The sequence below is a fragment of the Larimichthys crocea genome, chromosome XIX, assembly GCF_000972845.2.
Source record: "Larimichthys crocea isolate SSNF chromosome XIX, L_crocea_2.0, whole genome shotgun sequence".
Lineage (NCBI taxonomy): Eukaryota > Metazoa > Chordata > Actinopteri > Sciaenidae > Larimichthys > Larimichthys crocea.
In genome coordinates this window covers 864,552-883,594 of record NC_040029.1, presented here as the reverse complement: position 1 = coordinate 883,594, position 19,043 = coordinate 864,552, and the positions used below count along the sequence as shown (strand labels likewise).

Below are 19,043 nucleotides of genomic sequence, written 5' to 3'. Positions count from 1 at the left end.
CTCACCATTGACCTTTGACTTCAGCCATTTCTCCACAACAGCTACCTTCACATGTTGATAAGGCCATCAGAGGAAAATCTCTATTGTATCAAAGGCATTTGATTCATCCCAAGATATGCAGACACCACCTTTATTAAATATTTATTTATTTTATTAGATAATTCAGGACTAGACTTTTTCCACAGGTATTTTTTAAATATGATTAGTCACATACTGTATGGGTAGACAGATTTGTGCCACACCAGGCGTGTTTTCAGGACTTGTTCTTTTCATAACCTTCAGACATCAGCCCGGAGGAGCGTGCCCAGAACGTGGGGCGAGTCCTGCGCAAAGAAGCCGACGACGTTATATTCAGGTGGGACAAGCTCAGCGCCGACTCGTCCGAGTGGCAGAGGAGGCTGGAGCTGGCTCTGGATCGACTGATGGAGCTCCAGGAGGCAGAGGACCTGCTGGATGGACAGCTGAGGCAGGCCGAGATGGTGAAGGAGGCGTGGGAACCTGTTGGTGACCTGCTGATCGACTCGCTGCCGGAGAACATTGAGAGAGTCAAGGTCAGATTGAGTCATGTGTCATTATATTCTCATCTCTGCTGTAAATAGCCAACAGCCAGCTATCGTAGCTTAGCATAAGGGGGGAACAACTACCATGTCTCTGTCTTAAGTTTAAAATGTCAGCCTACCAGCATCTTTAGAGATTGCTAAATAACATTTTGTACCTAGCTTCTGAACCTGATGAAGAAACTCAAAACATGGTTTAGTTTTCATACTTTCTATTTTCTTGCTGTTCTAAGCTGCGTATGCCATTTTCTATTTGCATATATATGGGTCTAATACAGAACTGATGTCAGAATGACATCCACACTTGCTGATTTGCATATTCATGAAGCTTTTAAAAACTCTCGCTGCTTGATTTCCGGTTTAATTTGGACTAATTTGTGACGTCTGCTTTAAGCAGCAGCTCCGTTGATTGAAGAGAACTTATTTCAAGTGTTCATTAAAAGTCTCAATCACACTCTGATAAATATGGAGACACACCAAAATACTGTCCAGCAATCTAGCAGACAACATGGATACAATCCACATATTTATAATGTATAGATATAAAGAGAGGAATTCTGCTACTTGTAGACATCATGTAATAAACCAACTTTATTCTTGTTGTTTGCAGCCCAGATGAATGCAGCTGGTGGAACATCCTGTCAAAATGTTCAGATCAAATGCAAATAGTATTCTGTGCTATGCACATTTTTTAAACTGGTCTCCTCAGTGGCAGTCTCATTTGTTTGTAATGAATGAACCACAGTCTAAAAAAACATTTGATAATGAATCACTGGTGTTAAACCCTTGAAGTCCTGGATGCACATTACCTCCTTAATCTCCATGCATCACAGCTCAAGTGGCACATATAGAAGAGTTAGCCCACCTTGCATCTTATCAGCTGTTAAAGTTACACTGGTTGCCATGGTGAAAGCCCCTCACGTTGCATTTATCCTCCTTACTGTAAGCCCGTCAGAGTTTTCCATACATCAGCGAGCATTAAATAAGCAGAGCTTTGCATGATAGATGCATCTGTGTGAACCCAGCTACTAACAACCTGTCTGTGTTTCCCACCTGTCCAGGAGTTCCAGGAAGAGATTGCTCCGATAAAGGACGACGTAACACACATGAACCAGCTTGCGTCCACTTTCGGTCCACACGATATCCAGCTGTCACCTAGCAACCTGGAACGTATTGATGATCTCAACACACGCTGGAGGCTGCTCCAGGTACACACTAATGCACACACACACACTTATTCAGGTGTAGAAACACTGGAAACCGCTTGCAGATGTGTACATATAGTGTGTGTCAAACGGGACTGAAACTTATGTTTCGACTGCAAGTCTCACGACAAATCCAGATTCTCTTGTTGCAGTTATGTGTGTGTCTGTGTACCTGTGAGCGTGTGTGTGTGTGTTACTTTGTGTGAAAGGTGTAATAAAGACAAAAAGCACACGCGCGCACACAAACACCATGTGTTGGTGATCAGAGGCAGCACTGGGTGTGCTCCAATCAGTCTCAATAAGCCCGGTGGCAGCCATGCTGGAAGTCGGACAGTGATTGTTACCGGGGGTGACAGATGGAGCCAATCAGCTGCCAGAGAGACGCAACTAATGCCAAGGAGTCCCGGGTGGAGATGGGCGCAGTGGTGACACCACGGTGACGGGACCAGACGGCCAGACTCTCTGAAGTTAGCACCTGAGCAGATGCTTGCACGCACACACACACACACACACACACACACACACACACAATCCTTTGTGTTGTAGTGAAGGTGAGCACATCTGTGTGGTTGAAGCAGGTAGACTGAGGGAGAAAGAGAGATGTAATTTATGGTTATATGAGAAGCAGAAACTTCCACTGGGCTGTATTTATTAAAGTAAAGACGGTCATTTAAATAGCACGTCATGCAGAGGAATTCAGATTCAACATAACTCAAACAAAGTATCCTTTGAGAGCAGCTCAAACGATCACATGATTAATCACACAACTACCAGAGCATGAACATCCAATCAGAGTCAAGGATGTTACCATACATCTGCCATATTGATCATTGTTTTCAAACATTCCTACATTTCACTTGGTGAAATGTTATTTTGCAAAACCTTCTGTAGTTGTATTGTCCTGAATATCTCTAGTACAGTAGATATTACCAACAATCTAACATTTGTAACGAAAGATTAAATATTGCCACATAATAGAGCAGCTTTATTCTTGTTGTTTAAATGCAAAAATATAGAAAGAATCACTGGTGTTACATCATATCAAGATGTTGTGTGGACTAAAACTACCCTCTTCTGTATTATCATATTTTTCAGTTGATAATACCAAATTATTTTTATTGCAATCAATTTAAAACGAACAATTAAATGATAGAAAATGTCAAGGGGGAGCAAACAACACAGTACAGAGAAAATAGAAAATGAAGCTACGGTGGATCACCAGCTCTAGCATGTTCACGGCTCAGCTGCTCCAGTCATTTCTGGTATTTCCTCATATGACCTCAGAAGCTCTCTTGAATTTAAGAGCATGTTTGAAGGAAAATATATAAGAATGAATGGATTTTATTTTCATGTCTGTGAGCAGGGGACTTTCACGTTTAGCAGCACGATAAACACACACTCATTTTCAGACCGGAAGGGATTTTTCCTGATACGCATGAGCTGATGTAAAATGGTGAAGACAATTTAGTATTTCATCTGGACAGAAAAGAGGATCTAACTGCCAGTTTTGGAAAAGTCACTTTCCATTGCAGGTGGTTCACTGGGAGCAGACTGCTTGCCCAGGAATTTTGGCATCACTTTTAATGGCAGGGTGTGTGTGTGTGTTTGTGTGTGTGCTTTGATGTCTTCTGCTTTAGTTAATGTGGCTTACATTTTAGGTGAGTGTGTGTGTGTGTTTGTGTGGTACCTGCACATCCAGGTCACTTTAGTTTGGTGCACGGTGTTCTTTAGTGCACATAGGGTCAAAGCTGATTGGTCGGCGCAGGGACACAGTGCACTCTGAGTAATTGCGACAAATTCCTCCTCAACAATCCCGCTCCTCTCATTTGTACGATTCTGATTAGGTTACCGTGGATACGGGGAAAAGCAACTCAGGCAGAAATGGATTGGGTGAGGTGGACTCGAAGGTAATTTCATTGTTTGGTTTCCAAAAAAAAAAAAGAAAAGAGGACTGGTCATCGCTGTCATAGCTTCATCTTCATCTGTTCTTCATCTCATGTCATGACATACACACACACACACACACACACACACACACTTTTCTGACAATGTGTCATCACTGGCCTTCTCATTTGGGTTATGGATGAAAGGCTGGACAGTTAATCAGCCAATCTGTCCACTCAGACTGGATAATAACCCATCTCACTCCCTCAGCTTCAAGACCTCAATCAAAGAAAAGTTGAGACGCCTTCCAGCTTCCAATGATTCACTTTTTTACTTCCCAGAACAAAAATGTGTCACTAATCAGCGGCCGGGAACATTAGATCATTGAACACTGTGTCAGGAGGCATCAGTGATTCTAGACACACAGCGGCTGGCACCTCCGGGGATGTTCAGGGTGCAGCTAGCTGCCAAGTGTTGGTACCAGACCGAGATCATGCCTGCAAGTATCAGCCGGCTTTTCTGTGAATTCTACGTGACATTATGAAGGCTTCATGGAAGCAGCAGATTGTCAGAATATTGCTGTAAAGTATTCATGTCTGCTGAGGCTGCAAGATTTTACAGCTGATGCAAAAAGGAGTGATAAGCAGTCAGAGGTACATTTGTCTCATAGATAACGACAGTTCAGTCTCACTAAGGTTGAGTGTTTGGTGGTCCATTCGAGTATTGACACACATTTTGGATGCATGAATTATGGCTGACTTTAGCTCAGGTGAATCTCTTGTGATTTCATGTAGTTGTTAGGAGGCTAATTCACCACATCTGACGAAAATAGACCCCGATGTATGATGATGAGGTGGAATGGACCAATGGCCAATCACATTCCTCGTAGATGACTTTGCAACGCTGTACTTTGCGACGCTGTAATCTCAACCTCCTGAAACCAGAGTTTTCTACAGCTGAAAAGTTGACTTGGCTTTAAGGAGTCGTCATCTGTTACCTCTGAAGTAACAGCAAACTGTCCACCCTGACCCTAACAGTACATATATTGAATAGCTTGTACTCTAGTCTTATAGTAAAGAGTTTGTGTGTGTGTACTTGTACTTCATCTGAAAGGACCTAAAAGATGTTTTTCTCTTCCCCTGCCTGGATGTTTTTATGATGTTTGGGAGTATTTTCATACTGTATGTTCAGTATTTGTCATTTGTTATATGAAATGCAACCAGAACATAGTTTTTCAGTAACTTACCTTCAACTTAAGTGTTGACAGTGTGTCAGATTCTCAGTCACAGCTGTCTGAATACAGGTCATAGTTTTGTTTTCAGCTGTTCTACTTGTTTGCTTTTGGATTTTCAGTATTTAAACATGGAAATCATCAGAGCTGAAAGATATGATTTTCATGCCAGCGATGCTTCCATACAGTACACTATACGATATTGTGTACTCAGTGCCTACAAGAAAAAACAGGTGTTTAGATTTGGATCAGTGACGAGCTAAGAGTTTCCAGTTTAGATGGTAATCTGTGAGCCAAGAGACAAGTGTGTGTACCCCAGTGGGCCTTCCCCACCCCACCTCCTCTGCGTGTACCTACAGAGCCGTGCTGATTTGGCACAATTATCTCAACTCCATCTAGATAGACAGCTCATTCAGAGCTGAAGGAGACTCACAGGAGACTGCATCCTCTCTAATTCCACCACTACAAATTCAATTATCTTCTCCATGCTTGTCTTTGTGTCTCCTTCCCACCACTTCCTTTTCCCTCAGCCTGCACATCCTCATACTCCTCCTCACCGCCGAGCGTATATCATAAATATAGATATTCACGATGACACACAAAAAAAATCACCCTCCAGTGTATTCCCATCACCACATTATAAAGCTATTCATTATTTTGAGGAAGCATTGGGGCTGAATGTTTTTTTCTGGTCTTCAAATGGTCGATTCTCTGGATTATACTTCTTCTTTTCTTGGGGATTTCTCGCCATGTCTTGTGTTTGATTTAAAGATACAGAACTTAGATTACGTGCAAGCTTTTTAAATAAGATAAGCAAAATAATAGAAGCAGTAGATGCAGTGCTGCTTTACAAAGTCAAACAGTGACTAAAGATTCACTTTAAATCTCTTAAGATCAAATAAAATTTACTTACCTTTACTTATGTTGTGATATTTCACATCTGCTTTTCCTTCCTCTGATCACTGTTGATAGGTAGTGACCACTGCAGACCAGGAACACCCTGACAGAGCTGCAGTTTGAAGATGCTCTGACACGATCGTTTAGCCATCAGTGTCATCAATTGACAGATGTCAGGATAACGAGATAACCAGTGTTATTCACTTATCTAAACATGCAGCCATGGCTGTTAAAACTCTGAAATAAAGTTTTGCATTCATTGCAATAAGTACATTTTAAGTAAACAATCTGAAAATGCATAAATTGAATGAATTAACATACAAATCTCAGTGTTACTTAGCTTAACTTAACAGTTACTGAACAGTGAATCTGGCAAGAAATCCTCATCCATTAATCAATCTATTAATCAATCTACAAATAAGTTTCCCTGTCTCTTCTTCCATCAGATGTCCATCTCGGAACACCTAAAGCAGCTGACGGACGCTCACAGGGACTTTGGCCTTCTGCACGGTGAGTAGAACACACCCACACACACACACACACACTGTGCACACACATACCCACCTGCATATGTCACACTGTTGACAAGATACTCGAGAGGTTGTGCGTGCGCGGACGCGATAAGCCAGAACGTGTTAGACAAAATGAGGCACCCACCTCCTGACAGCGTCTCACTCAGCGACACTCAATAAGTGACACGTTGGAGAGCGAAAGAGTGACACAGCACTCGACTGTCATCGGGTCACCGAATAACTGAATAAATGATGAGAGGGAGACAGCATGATAAAGAAGTCACTCGTTTGGCCGCTCATCGAGTCTATAATGGTGTATCGACCTGTTTATGCAACCTGTTTATCTACTTTTATCACTGAATTCCAATATGACCCAGCACTTAACCCAATATGACCGAGGCGCTCATCCGTATCACAGTCACATATTGATGGGAGCGTATCGATGAAAGCCCCTCATTGATTGGTGCGTTGATTAAAGTGATGGATACAGGATGAGGACGCTCTCTCCAGCTCCTTCTGTCAAAATCCTCAATAAACAACAATAAGACAATTTTAAATCTCAAACTCATTTTGTCGTTTTTTCGGGCACCATTTGATAGCAGTTCTCTAATTATATATAATTATAATATAGTTTGACTTTGATAGATAACATTTCCTTTAAAGTACAGTTGGAGCGTGTTGGCAGACTTTAGAGTTTTTAGAGTCAGTCCTTTTTCTTCATTTCAAAATAATCCAGACAAAGATATCAGATATCATTTTCAACAACAGCAGCTTTTAAGACTGACTGCAACAGAACCAAGTCACTCTGTCTTATTGCTGTTATCTCTCATTTCCTGGAGCCACCTATTACTGCTGCATGTAGAAATGTGGACAGAGGGAATGTGCTTTATAGGGAAACATACAGATCCAGCACTGCAGATTAATGATGCATAAACTTGTAAGATCGTAACAATGATTTTTTTTTGCCATTTAAAGATGTCCACCTGGAGCAAATCGTCAAACTATTAGCTTCATCAATTCTCTTTAGTTTAATTACAGCTCGTCTGCAGAGTAATTAAAAGAGCGCAGATAACAAAAGATCACAACATCACTCACACACTCATGGCGGTGATTAAAACTGAAGAACCACTGCGGGGCTTCAAAAACAAACGTGAAACTGACACTTCACACACAAATGAAGTGCTGAAATGGCAGCAACATATTCAGAGCAGCTCAAATATGACATCAGGAGAGTCTGAAATATTCCTTCCAGGTCAAATGAAGACGTCCAGAGTGTCACATCATATAGAAGAGAGGGATGGACGGATGGTGATGGGCGTCTAATAAAGATGACAGTGATGATGATGATAATGTGAGAGCTTGCACATGTTTTTCATATCTGGCTGCTGCGTTGATATACGCCGCGTGTGTTCTGGCAGCCGTCCCACGATGCATCGCTCTGTTTTTTAACTGCGGCAAATTTTACCCACGGGGCACAATAACGCTTATACAGCGGGTAGTTTGAGCCAAGCCATCTGATTGGTCAGAGATGCATTCCAACTGTGCTGACAATTCCCAGAAAGCACAGCCTGCTTTAATGGTCGGCGTGCCAACTCTTGTGGGCATAATAAGCGAGATAATTAGCAATATTTCTTGTTTTTCTGCTGTTTTTCATTATCGTGTATATTACTTTGAAGACGACTTTTCATTACACTTGATGTTTGGGTTCTGCTGCATACACACTTCCTACATGATGCAGTTAGACCTACAGGATGTTGATGGCGCAGTAAAACGCGTGTGTGTGAGAAGTGAAACAGCCTGCAGACAGTCTGAACAGCCGCCGTGACCCGTGTTTCTCTGTCTCAGCAGGATCTGTAGAGAGTCCCTTCGAGCAGGGCGTCTCCCCAAACAACGTGCCATACTACATCAAGTAAGTACTGACCTCTGAGCTGTGGCCCAGCACAACTCTTCACTGCTTTTTATATAACAGGCCCATAGACTACGCACAATAATTTGAGCTTACTAACCGTTTAACAAAGTTGGGCGTGCTTTGCGTTGATGCTAAAGTCACAATAAAGTAAAGAAATGTGCCTCCATAGACTGAACAAAATTAAAAATACAATCTAGTCTCCACATTCCATGTCTCCTGGGTCGAAGATGCTCCAGTACACCTCGCTTTGTTTACCAAAGGTGCCTTGCCTTCATCACGGTGGTGGACAGTGGCAGATATTTGGGTTAATCACAATCGGCAGTCACCCAACGGGTGATGTGGATGTTGGATCTGGTGATGACACAGGATTTGGGGAAAGAACATCTTGATTTAAATGTGCTGCCGAGTAATTAATATCTGATTTGTTACTCAGAATAAATAGCTCATTTAATAAAAACAGATGTCGCTGTAAAAGAGGAACGTCGCCCAGGAAACGTAGGAACACACACATGCAGGAGACGGCTGACCATCAGCTCGCTGTACACACACCACGATCTTTCATGGTGCCTGCTCGGTCCTTTATTGACACGCCTCAGAATAAGATTTATAGAGATATAATGAATTATTTCATGGAGCAGAAGTGCGTGGCTTTTCACTTTGTTGAAATTCAGTTTTGAAGTCGAAACAACGGAACAAAAAAAGCTGTTTGAGGTTCTACAGTCTATAGATTCCTCTGTTCACTCCAATCATAAATACAAAACAAACAATATTACACGCAACTTTTCAAAATATTCTTTCACAAAAACGATCTTTGATCTTTACCCATCAGATGGTAAAATGGTTGAATCCCTGTGAGCACAAAGCATCTATCATCTATGTGTGCTTCATGTTAACACGTCCATCCACAGCGACAGTTGTTCTCAAACGTATGAATAAAAACGGCTTCAAGTCTGGTTCTTCTTTCAATCATTGATCACTCCTCGCTTCCTATATATTCCAGGAAAGGGCTGGATGATTCATTTCATGAGATGCTCTCTCTTCTTTTCTATGTTCCTCTGGTGTCTTTTATGTTCCTCTGCTATTCTTTGCTTGAGCCGTGTCCGTCTTCTGTTTACATCTCTGTGGAAAAAAGGAGACGCAGGAACAAAACAGAGAAACACAAAAGCTCTATACAGGATAAAAACCTTTTTTACCCACTGAGGGAGGAAGATGAAAGTATATATGTTTGTATTTTATATTTCTACAGTCAGTGTAGTATTCATCCATGTAGTCATTGTGTCTGCCTTTTTATTTCTTGACATTTCACCCATCTGTCCATCCATCTACCCACCCAGTTCTCCATCCACACATCCATTCATGAAGACCCCAAACAGATGTGTCAGGTTGGGACACCTTAACATATCAGCAGGGCAGCATTATGTTTTATAGGAATATTTGCTCTGTGGTGCTTTTACAGAGCAGCCCAGTCGTATTTTATCCTGAAGCTATGATCGTTGTTTCTCATCAGACATGCAGACACTCTGTATTCCTGCTTTTAAACTCATTAAATCCTCCAACATGATGAGCTGAAGTCATCGTCACACTTGAGTCCCCTTAGTTCAGTCTCAGCCTATTCTTAACTGAGAGACACAGAGAATGTGTGAAACAGTATGTCTCCAAACAGCCAGCTAACCCAGATGTTTAGTAAGCCCGCAGTCTGCTGCTGCCAGAAGACTGTGTGTCAGGTTAAAAAATGTAGACATTATTTACTTCATTAAGTCTGGAAACATGCTTGTCGAGCAGTTGAGTCCCTGTTTGCACTGCAGTGCTCTGGTGAATTCTGGGAGGCTGTTTACTACTCATCAGCAGATAGCAGAAGTTTTGGAGGTGGGGTGTGTTAGCACAGTAGTAAGCACAGTCTTACGACTTCTGCCTGAGCGCTGCGGGGCCGACAAACAGCCGACAAACGGTTGGTACAGCAAAGGAATCTCGGCGAGTTAAACATGAGAGATAATTAGCCGAATGTTGCCGCAATCATTTGGCCACAAATGATCGTGCACGATTGGACACTTTGTTTTTTTGCAGCTGTAAAGCTGTAAAGCGGCCGACGATGTCCTCATTCATTTAAATAGTTTAGAGTAACACTAAAAAAAATCCATACAGGCTTTAGCCTCTTCAACCCTGCCAGACCTGGCAGCGGCTCCGACTTTCCAAACTTATGTTGCTTGGCCGAGCATTGTTCAGACCCACAGGACGTCTTTAAAATTCAAGTGGATGCACCAGATCAAAGCAGAGCATACACTGCAGATGTACAGAATAGAATGGAGACATAAATAATAATAGCTCGCCAGTGTGTTGGCTTAACTTAGTAGTTCATCAGCTAGCCCGGCTGTGAAGTTAAAGGCACTCTGCCTCACATTCCTGACTCATTGGTCAGTATAATCCCACGCTGTGATTGGCCGAGCTCACTTCCCGCTTCTACAGTCTGAGTGCCCCGGCTTAATAATCAGTAACCAGCAGTGTGGCGTGTTTGGGTTAACACTTGATGACTGAGTGGGAGCTTGCATGGAACTGGCGCGACATGCTCGGTTGATCTGGAGAGTTTTGAAGTAGCTCTTTGTTTGACGTGGAATTAACTGGAAGTGAGACAAACACAGTCAACTCAGACAAGGAGGGAGGAGGGAGGAGGTGAGGAGGCAGGGAGGGAGGAGAGAAGTGACAGATTCTCCTCTCCACATGCAGAGAGAAAGCTGGACCTGACCCGAGGACCGAGACGCTGTGAGTGCCAGCTGACCACACACACACTGTTTACATACACATGAACATCATTCACTGCACGTCACATGCGCACACACACACTCATATAGAATACACACGTATATCAACACACAAATACATTAGATAGCCAGAAATATGTGGACACCAAACACTACACTCATACTCATCAGCCTCCACTGTTCTTCATGTAATCAAGTACTCTACTCGAGTATCATTTCGAGGCACTTCACTTGACTGGTTTCATTTTATGCTACTGACAGCTATGCTTATTTTCCTTACAAATGTATTGAAGATGAGATGGATTCATAACTTAGGGCTGCAGCCGGCGATTGTTTTCACTGTGGCTTTTCCCACAATCATTTTCATGATGAATCAGTTCATGTGCGGTAAAATTGTCACTGGAGAAAGTGGAAAGAACGAATAAAATCAAGTATTTTGGTTTGTGTATCTGCTTAAAAAATTATGATAAACTGATAATGAAAATCATTTTCCGTTGATCAGCTTCATGATAAATATGATGTCTTGCTTCACATTGTCACAGCATTACTATAAAGGCCATTCTGCTCCCGTAACCAGTGTTTTTAAGTCAGTTCTGGCTGGTAAAACATTGTATGATGTCGTCTGTGGCTGCTCTTGAAGAGCTTTTTCATGTCAGAAAAACATAACCCTGATGATGTCATAGTGATGTCACTGGGGTTAATCTCCGTTTGGTCTTGGAGACTACAGAACACCTGCATTACAAACTGGGGCTGTAGAGTTTGAAAGATGGGGGTGTTTACTCAGTTGGGAACATATAACGCATTGTAATTGATGCATCATGGGAAATGTAGTATCTAGTGTTTTAGGAGTTTGACACATACTATGGACGAAGAGTCAGAATAGCTTGGCCTCTGCTGCTTTTATTTTTTAAGTCTTTAAGTCGTGTATAGTTCTTCAACCACTGCCTTTAACCCACGAGGGCATAAGTGGGGTTGGCCACTGGAACCTGGCTGTTCCAGTTCATTCCACAGGTGTTGGATTGGGTGGAGGTCAGGGCACTGGGCAGGCCAGTTAAGTTCTTCCACACCGAGCTGGGATCCTTGGAGTTGGAGCATAAGCATGAAAAAATGCTTACAGGGCTGTCTGCATACTTTTGGCCATATAGTGTCCACACACACACATTGCAGACTCCACACACTGCAGCAGCTAGTGTGCAAACATACAACACGCCCACTCAGACAATAGCCTACACACACGTAACAGCACAGCCACACTGTGTGCCATGCATACAAACACACTCTCACACACACAGTGCGACGGCATATGGCCGACCAACTGCTTCCTGTGCACTATCACTTGTCTGCTTCTGGAGATAATTTCCTCAAACCTGCAACATCCACTTTGCTCCATCACCGCACACACACACACACACATCTTGTTTGAGGGTGTGTTTGATTTGCTTCACTGCAATGCTCCCCCACAGGTGGAGTCCTCAGTTTAAATACAAAACCTCCTACACAAACACAGTCAGCCTCGGAGTGATGTCCGACTGCTTGAAATCAGTAATGAGGAACTGTTTGATGTGCTGAATCCATGCCTCTCTCCATCCTCCTCTTCCTCCACCTCAGTCTCTCATTGTCTCTGCACTGCAAACACACACCTACACACACTCAGGTATAAAGACATGCTGTTGGAGGTGGGATAAAATAACAGTTGAGACTTGCCTATAAATTACAGGCTGTTCTCCGATCTTTGCTGGTGCAACATAGCCTACATTTCTCATGCCTTGAACACTGATTCCCAAAGCAAAGAGACCCCCCTTCCTCCTCCTCCTCCTCCTCTTCCTCCCCTCTCTCTTCCTGTCACTCCTCTCCTCTCTCCTTTGTGCCTTTTCAAAGCAAAAGAGCACACTTTTTCTATCTCCTTCTCCACCTCCTTTCCCTTTTTGTCTCTTCCTCTTTCCCTATCCTCCTTCCTTTCTGTCCCTCTTTCTCTCTCTCTCTCTCTCTCTCTCTCTCTCTTCCATGGCCTTGAATGTGGGAATCTGTCTTGAAAAGCAAAGAGCCCCCCTCCTCTCTCCCTCTCTCTCTCTCTCTCTCTCTCTCTCAGGGAGGTGAAAAACCTCCTCGGATGGTGTCGAGGCTCCTTTGCTTTCAGAAACAGCGGGATGGGGGGAAGGGAGGCAGAGGCAGGGAGCCTGAGCTCCGCCTCATCTGAGCGGAGCTGCGTCAAGTTTCCCACCAGCAGACAACAGCGGAGCGGAAATGTGCTGGGTGTAAATTTCAAAATAAAGGCGTCGACCGTGTTGGGTGGTTCAGTGTTGGTTCATTCCAGCGTATCTTGTGCAGCCATTAAACTTTGGTAATTTGTCCAGCCATTAACAGGGATTGGGGGGCCTTTGTCATCTTGATTTTTGATGATGGTGTGTTCAGTTGTGCATGTTAAAGAAAGACATTTCTGTGGGCCTATTCCATTTACAAGTTAAATACAGTAGAGGTTAAACAGGTGTGAGGTGTTTTTTTCCCCGGAGGGTTAGAGGGTTAGGGTTGGGGTTAGAGGGTTGGGGTTGGGGTTAGGGGTTAGGGTTAGAGGGTTGGGGTTAGGGGTTAGGGTTAGAGGGTTGGGGTTAGAGGGTTAGGGTTGGGGTTAGGGTTGGGGTTGGGGTTAGGGTTAGGGTTAGGGTTACCCTCTATAACCTTTAGGTTACGAAATGAAAGTGTAGTTTTTTAAATTCATTATTTTCAAGTAAGATTATTATATTTAGAGATTTATATTTAGCCACATGTTGCAATTCCCAGACACCTACAGCTATATGTTTATATATGTTTAAAAAACATAATTTTTATTTGAGTTTACAAAAAAAATCTCTGTATTTGTCTCATTGAAGCTTTTATTGTGAAGGAGTGAGCGGAAATGGTTTTTGGCGTATTCCGCCGGGATTGACCCTCGTGTCTCGCTGGCCAGTCAGCCTCTGCAACCCACCGCTGCCGCTTGCAGAGGAGCACACACCGACACACACACACACACAGGCTACACACGGTAATCTCGGACGCCTCTCTCCGTTGGTAGAGGACGCTTGGTCGGACCGCGGAGGGGGTCGGGATATCGCCTCGGTTGTGCCCGGGAATCGGTTCATCTCTAGCGGACGCGGAGCGCTCTGATCGGCCGGCGATGCGGGAGCAGCTTCGGAAGTGAGTGCTGGGGCTGGGGGAGCGTTTATGGTGGCGATAAATAATGGTGATGGTAATTGTGCTGGTCGTAATGCAGTAAACCTGTTCGCACAGACAACACATTGAGCCGGGGCACAGATCCCACACACAGTCGGAGCATATACGCCAAAATGTGTGTGAGTGTTTAAAAACTGGACAAAGATGCATTCACATTTCAGCTTCCTCCCCTCCTGTGTGCTGTTAACCCATATGTGCAAAATGCACATTGAATGGATGTAGCATGCTGAAATGTGTTGTGAGGTGTCATGTGAATGCATTGGAGATTTATTGTTGAAATACAGCATGCGGTGTATGAATGGGAGAGCAGAGGATGTCAGTTTTTCCATGAAAAGGGAGGAAAACTGTACAACTTGGTAGCCATTAAACTCAACCAGCCCCCCTTCCTTCGCAGCGGCTGTTGGTCGTCGGTCGTAGCCGAGGAATCTGGCGCGGTGTGCGGCCAGCGAGCCTCTCTCCTCGCCGCTGTCCTCTCCGGATCCTCCAAACAGACTCTGTCCCCCTTTCTGTGCACTGATCGCCGGCTCTAGTCGCTGCCATGTTGGAACATAAACGAGGACATTGAATGCTCCAAAGCAAACGGAGCCCCTCTTGTTTATTTGCCCGTATGTGTTTGAATTCGGCCCGATGGGGATTTGCGTTAATTTATGCGTGTGTGTGCGTGTGCGGTGCAAGAGAGAAAGAAGCCCCGCCGAGCAGAGCAGAGCGGCGGTGTATCACTGTGTTGCATTCCTTCACAGGCACGGAGGTGCAAACACAATCACCTCCGTGCCAGCAAAGCAGCCCGCGTCTGGATCACTGTGTGTTTTTTAGCACGGTGTGTGTGTGTGTGTGTGATTGTGATGTGCTGCGTTGGTCTATTTTCAGCCGGGAAATAACGCCAGGCCTCATTTTTCAGCGCAAACAGCGGGCTTTGGGCTTCATGTGTTGTTCATGCGCGGTGCACATCATCAGCTGGTCATCTTTTTAGCTGCTGAAGTGGGATGTGATTGTCCTGCACTGACTACATGGATCTGTGTGTGTGTGTGTGTACTTCAGGAGTTGGATGCGGGCTTGCTGGTGCAGATTTTTTGGCACCAATGTGATTGCAGGTGTGTGTGTGTGTGTGTGTGCACTGATTAAATACAGCTGATGGATAAAAAGCCTTAACACACATCCATACACACACACACATTCAACTCTGGTTGCTGGATAGTGGTGCTGACATGCTCAGGCATGACTGTTGTAGCCCGTGTGTGTGGTGTCTTTGTGTTCGGCGTAGATGATTATCAACCACAAGCTCGATTTCTGCCTAATCTGTGGTTTCTGGGGCTGAGTTTCTGCATTCAGAGACAGCAGTGGAAGAAACTTTCCCACATTTAAGCCGCAGACTTCTTCAGGTGTCACGTTTTTGAATAATAAATGACACGGGCATCAAGAAGATTGTGATATTTCTGTACGAGCATGAGAACAAATGAGTCCGGCGTAGATATCTTCACGTCGGGCTGGTCCGGGGGAAAGACATTTTGAGCAGAGGCAGTCAGAAAAGTTTTAATATGACACTTAATAATCATCCTCGAAGTCCTCAGGGGATAATTAGCCCATCACAATCCTGCAGCTCAAAACCCAAAATGTAAAATGTGAATTTCTTCTGCAGAACAGGAGAAGAGCTGCTTCTGTTTTCCTCTTCCAGACTTTCTCAGCACACCAGATCCACTCAGGAAAAAGTAGATCCTGGATTCCATGTATGAGAGTGGCTTCTGTACAGACTTATTGGTTATTAGTGAGCGTGGAGCGTTAAACCAATGGAGTGTTAAGTCTTTAGTCAGTCTGGATAGATAACCCGCACACACACACTCGAATCGCCGCTGTGGCGATGATGCCTATGACGGATCTTGCTGCTTTTTAAAATGTTGTTGAGTCCCATGTGTTATCTAGACTCACGCGTATTTAGAGGTGGTTTCAACCTCCGGAAGCCAAAAGCATCAAAAGATTTTTTTCCCGCTCTCCTTTCATGCAAGTTCACATTGATTATTACAGCAAGCCGAGGCTGTGAAAGCAAAACATTCGCCAAAGGTCACAAAGTAAAATGTATCAGGAATGAATTTTGTTCCACTTGGGTTCAATCAGCTCTTTTGTCCGGAGTCCAACCTCTGCAGTATGAGGACTGTATGTTTTTCATATTCCAGCTCTACAGTGAGCAGGCCCTGATCATATATAAATGACAATGCCATCATTGTCACCGGGGCATATTCACTTCACACTGCAGATACAGCTCAGCTAATGCAGCACTCACGGCTTTGATTGTTCTGCTGCAGAACATATGACGCAAGGCTGTAACCACAGCTCATTATTGATCAGTCTGACTGTTATTGCTCGATAATATTGCGGGAAAAAAAGGCCAAAGTGATGTCGTCAAACAGCTTGTGTTGCCTGATCAACAGTCCAGTACTTCAAAATATTCAGTTTAGAGTGATTAATTCATCAACAGAAGATTAACAAGCCCGCTAGATGTGTTTTATGACATGTAAACCTCTCTACGTTTAATAATAATTTGTCTGAGCTGCTTTTTTTGTATTTAATTAGAAATACAGAATTTTATTCCATCCAGCAGATGAATGTGAAAACAAACAAGATATTCATGTAAAGTTCCATGAAGCTTCTTCAGCCTCTTTGGCTTTGGACTCTTGGTAACAACAAGTGATTTGAAGACGTCCCCTTAAACCCTGTGAAACTGTGATTGGACCAAATCAGCAGTTTAATCAAAAAAAGTAATCATTATTTGTGGCACTGATTGAGTTTATTGTCACATAAGACATCAACGTTGATTAATTAACTATAACAACAGCTCTGGATGTCATTTGGAGAAAGAACAGTCTGAAAGTCTTGGCCTAACCAACAGTAACAGTTTCCTACTAACAAGTATTTAGTGCTGATGTATCGTCTTCCTCTGCGCCTCAGAGTGCCATTGTGTCCAAAAACTATTAAAAACACACCAGTGAGCCACAGTGTTGCACAATGAACACACACACACACACACACACTGTGGTTTATTTTGACGTAATCCCACACACAACGATCAGCGAACGTGGATTCATCCACTGCCGAAAGTAGTCCCTGACAAATGCACATTCTCCTCTTGTTTGATTAACGTTTGATTAAAAATACACTGAGCGGCTGAGCCTTTATTTAAAAATGTAACTGTATTTCTGAGGTGTTTTCACAAATTGTCACAAGGAAAATAATTGGATAATCTTTAAGCTCTGTGGGCTCCCTCATATTTTGTCGGTACTTTTAGCTTCTCTTTTACAAAAAGCTTCCCCTCATATCCAGCTGATGAATATGGCTTTCATGCTTTTTAGCCCGCTTTTTCTCTTGTTCCCATTACATCCCTGAAGGCCATTGTCTGAGCTCATTCAGACGCCTGGTGTGCAGGAAACATTCTGTCGGGGCTCACTCTCAATGATAGGCAGAGGAAGATGTTGCCATAGACCATAAACCACCTTTAATCATTCATCCAAGAGCCATAATTGACTGCAGCGAGAAGTGACACTCGTGTCTCTGCGCGGATCCATTATTTAAAACGCCTATCTGTCACCGCCGCAATAAGCCATTCAGCTGCCTGTTAACTGCAATATGTACCATTGTGTGTTTGCAAGTGCGTGGGTGTGTGTGTTATTGTGACGGCACGTGCGAGCGCGTTATCGCTGTCAAAAAATAAAAATGACTGCACTTCAATCCAACTTTAAGTTATGCCGCACAGAATAACGTCTTGGGGCGGAAAACAAGGCGCGAGAAATAATCTGATGAGACTCTCGCTTTCTTCAGGACCAGAGTAATCCAGCGACTGTTGTCTGCACCGTATGAACCGGAGCAACTACACACATTGGCTCTAGATAGGGCCTTTTGTGTGTGAGTTTTATGGCCCCAATAGTTTCTCCTACACACTTGGAATTGGAGGGTGAGGTGAGGGTTATTCAGTTTCGCTGAAAATGGTAACCTCACTTGCTTAGATGCCACGAAATCCTACACAGCGGTCCTTTAATCTTTATTACACAAAAACAGAATTTAATGAAAGGTTGTACAGACGTTCTTGTTCCCCAGAGGATATTTAAATTTGACGAGTCTGATGTTTTCAGCTTTTTGCCAAATGTAACATTAACACTGGAATGTCGTGAAAGGTCAACGTTTTAAATCGTCCGGTACTTTGCAACACGACTGCCATTCCAGAGGACATTCCCATGACATCACCCTCAGCTACTGCTAACATATATTGCCAAGCACACTTCCAGTGCTTTCTGTTCTTGGAGTTGTTTGGCTGTTTGATGTCAGTCAGATTAAACCGTTATTGTCTCTACTGGTTTCTTCCTCAGTTCGTGTCAGGAAATCGTAGGTGGGAGTGTGTGAATGTGAATCTCTCCCTCCTTCGTTGGGTTCAATCAAATCGCCCTCGAGCAAGGCAGCGAGTCCCCGACTGCTGTGCGGGAGCTGCTCAGTGAACAGTACTTTATCTTTTCACAGTTTACGATGCATTATCAACACTTTGGCTTGTCCTGAGGCCATGATACATTTTGTGGGGAGACGGTGTCAGCTTTCAAAGAACATAAAAAAAAGTCAAAACCAGAGATGGCTGATTCCTGGAGGCCAGCTCTGATATACGATTGTTCTGTTGTGATCTTTTTTTTTGTTTGTTTGTTAATCCCAATGGGACATGGCGAGAAGCAATAGTTGTGGATTTTGTTGACAGATTTGAACAATGAGTGTTAGAGAGGGTTTTTCAGCATCTGTGCTAATGTAGACTAGAAAACAGATGCCCAAACAAATGTTTGGGAATGCAGTGGGTGGAGGAGACTGATAAGATGTTGAGGACAGGTGGGTGGTGTGGCAGAGATGGGGGCGGGGAATT

The 19,043-nt window shown here is 43.6% G+C and overlaps 1 protein-coding gene across 3 annotated transcripts in view; it reads left to right on the top strand.

Annotated features, from left to right (window-relative positions):
- Window positions 1-19,043, top strand: part of dmd (dystrophin) — a 320,865-nt gene that overhangs the window by 266,473 nt on the left and 35,349 nt on the right. The window contains exons 63-68 of one of the 3 annotated variants that reach the window (XM_027291475.1): window positions 283-551; window positions 1,619-1,765; window positions 3,607-3,669; window positions 6,221-6,284; window positions 8,132-8,195; window positions 10,917-10,952. In XM_027291475.1, the coding sequence (XP_027147276.1) occupies window positions 283-551; window positions 1,619-1,765; window positions 3,607-3,669; window positions 6,221-6,284; window positions 8,132-8,195; window positions 10,917-10,952 (643 nt within the window). Of the gene's footprint in view, window positions 1-282; window positions 552-1,618; window positions 1,766-3,606; window positions 3,670-6,220; window positions 6,285-8,131; window positions 8,196-10,916; window positions 10,953-13,859; window positions 14,123-19,043 lie in introns of those variants that run through there. The other 2 variants (XM_027291477.1, XM_027291476.1) reach the window with 2 other exon arrangements.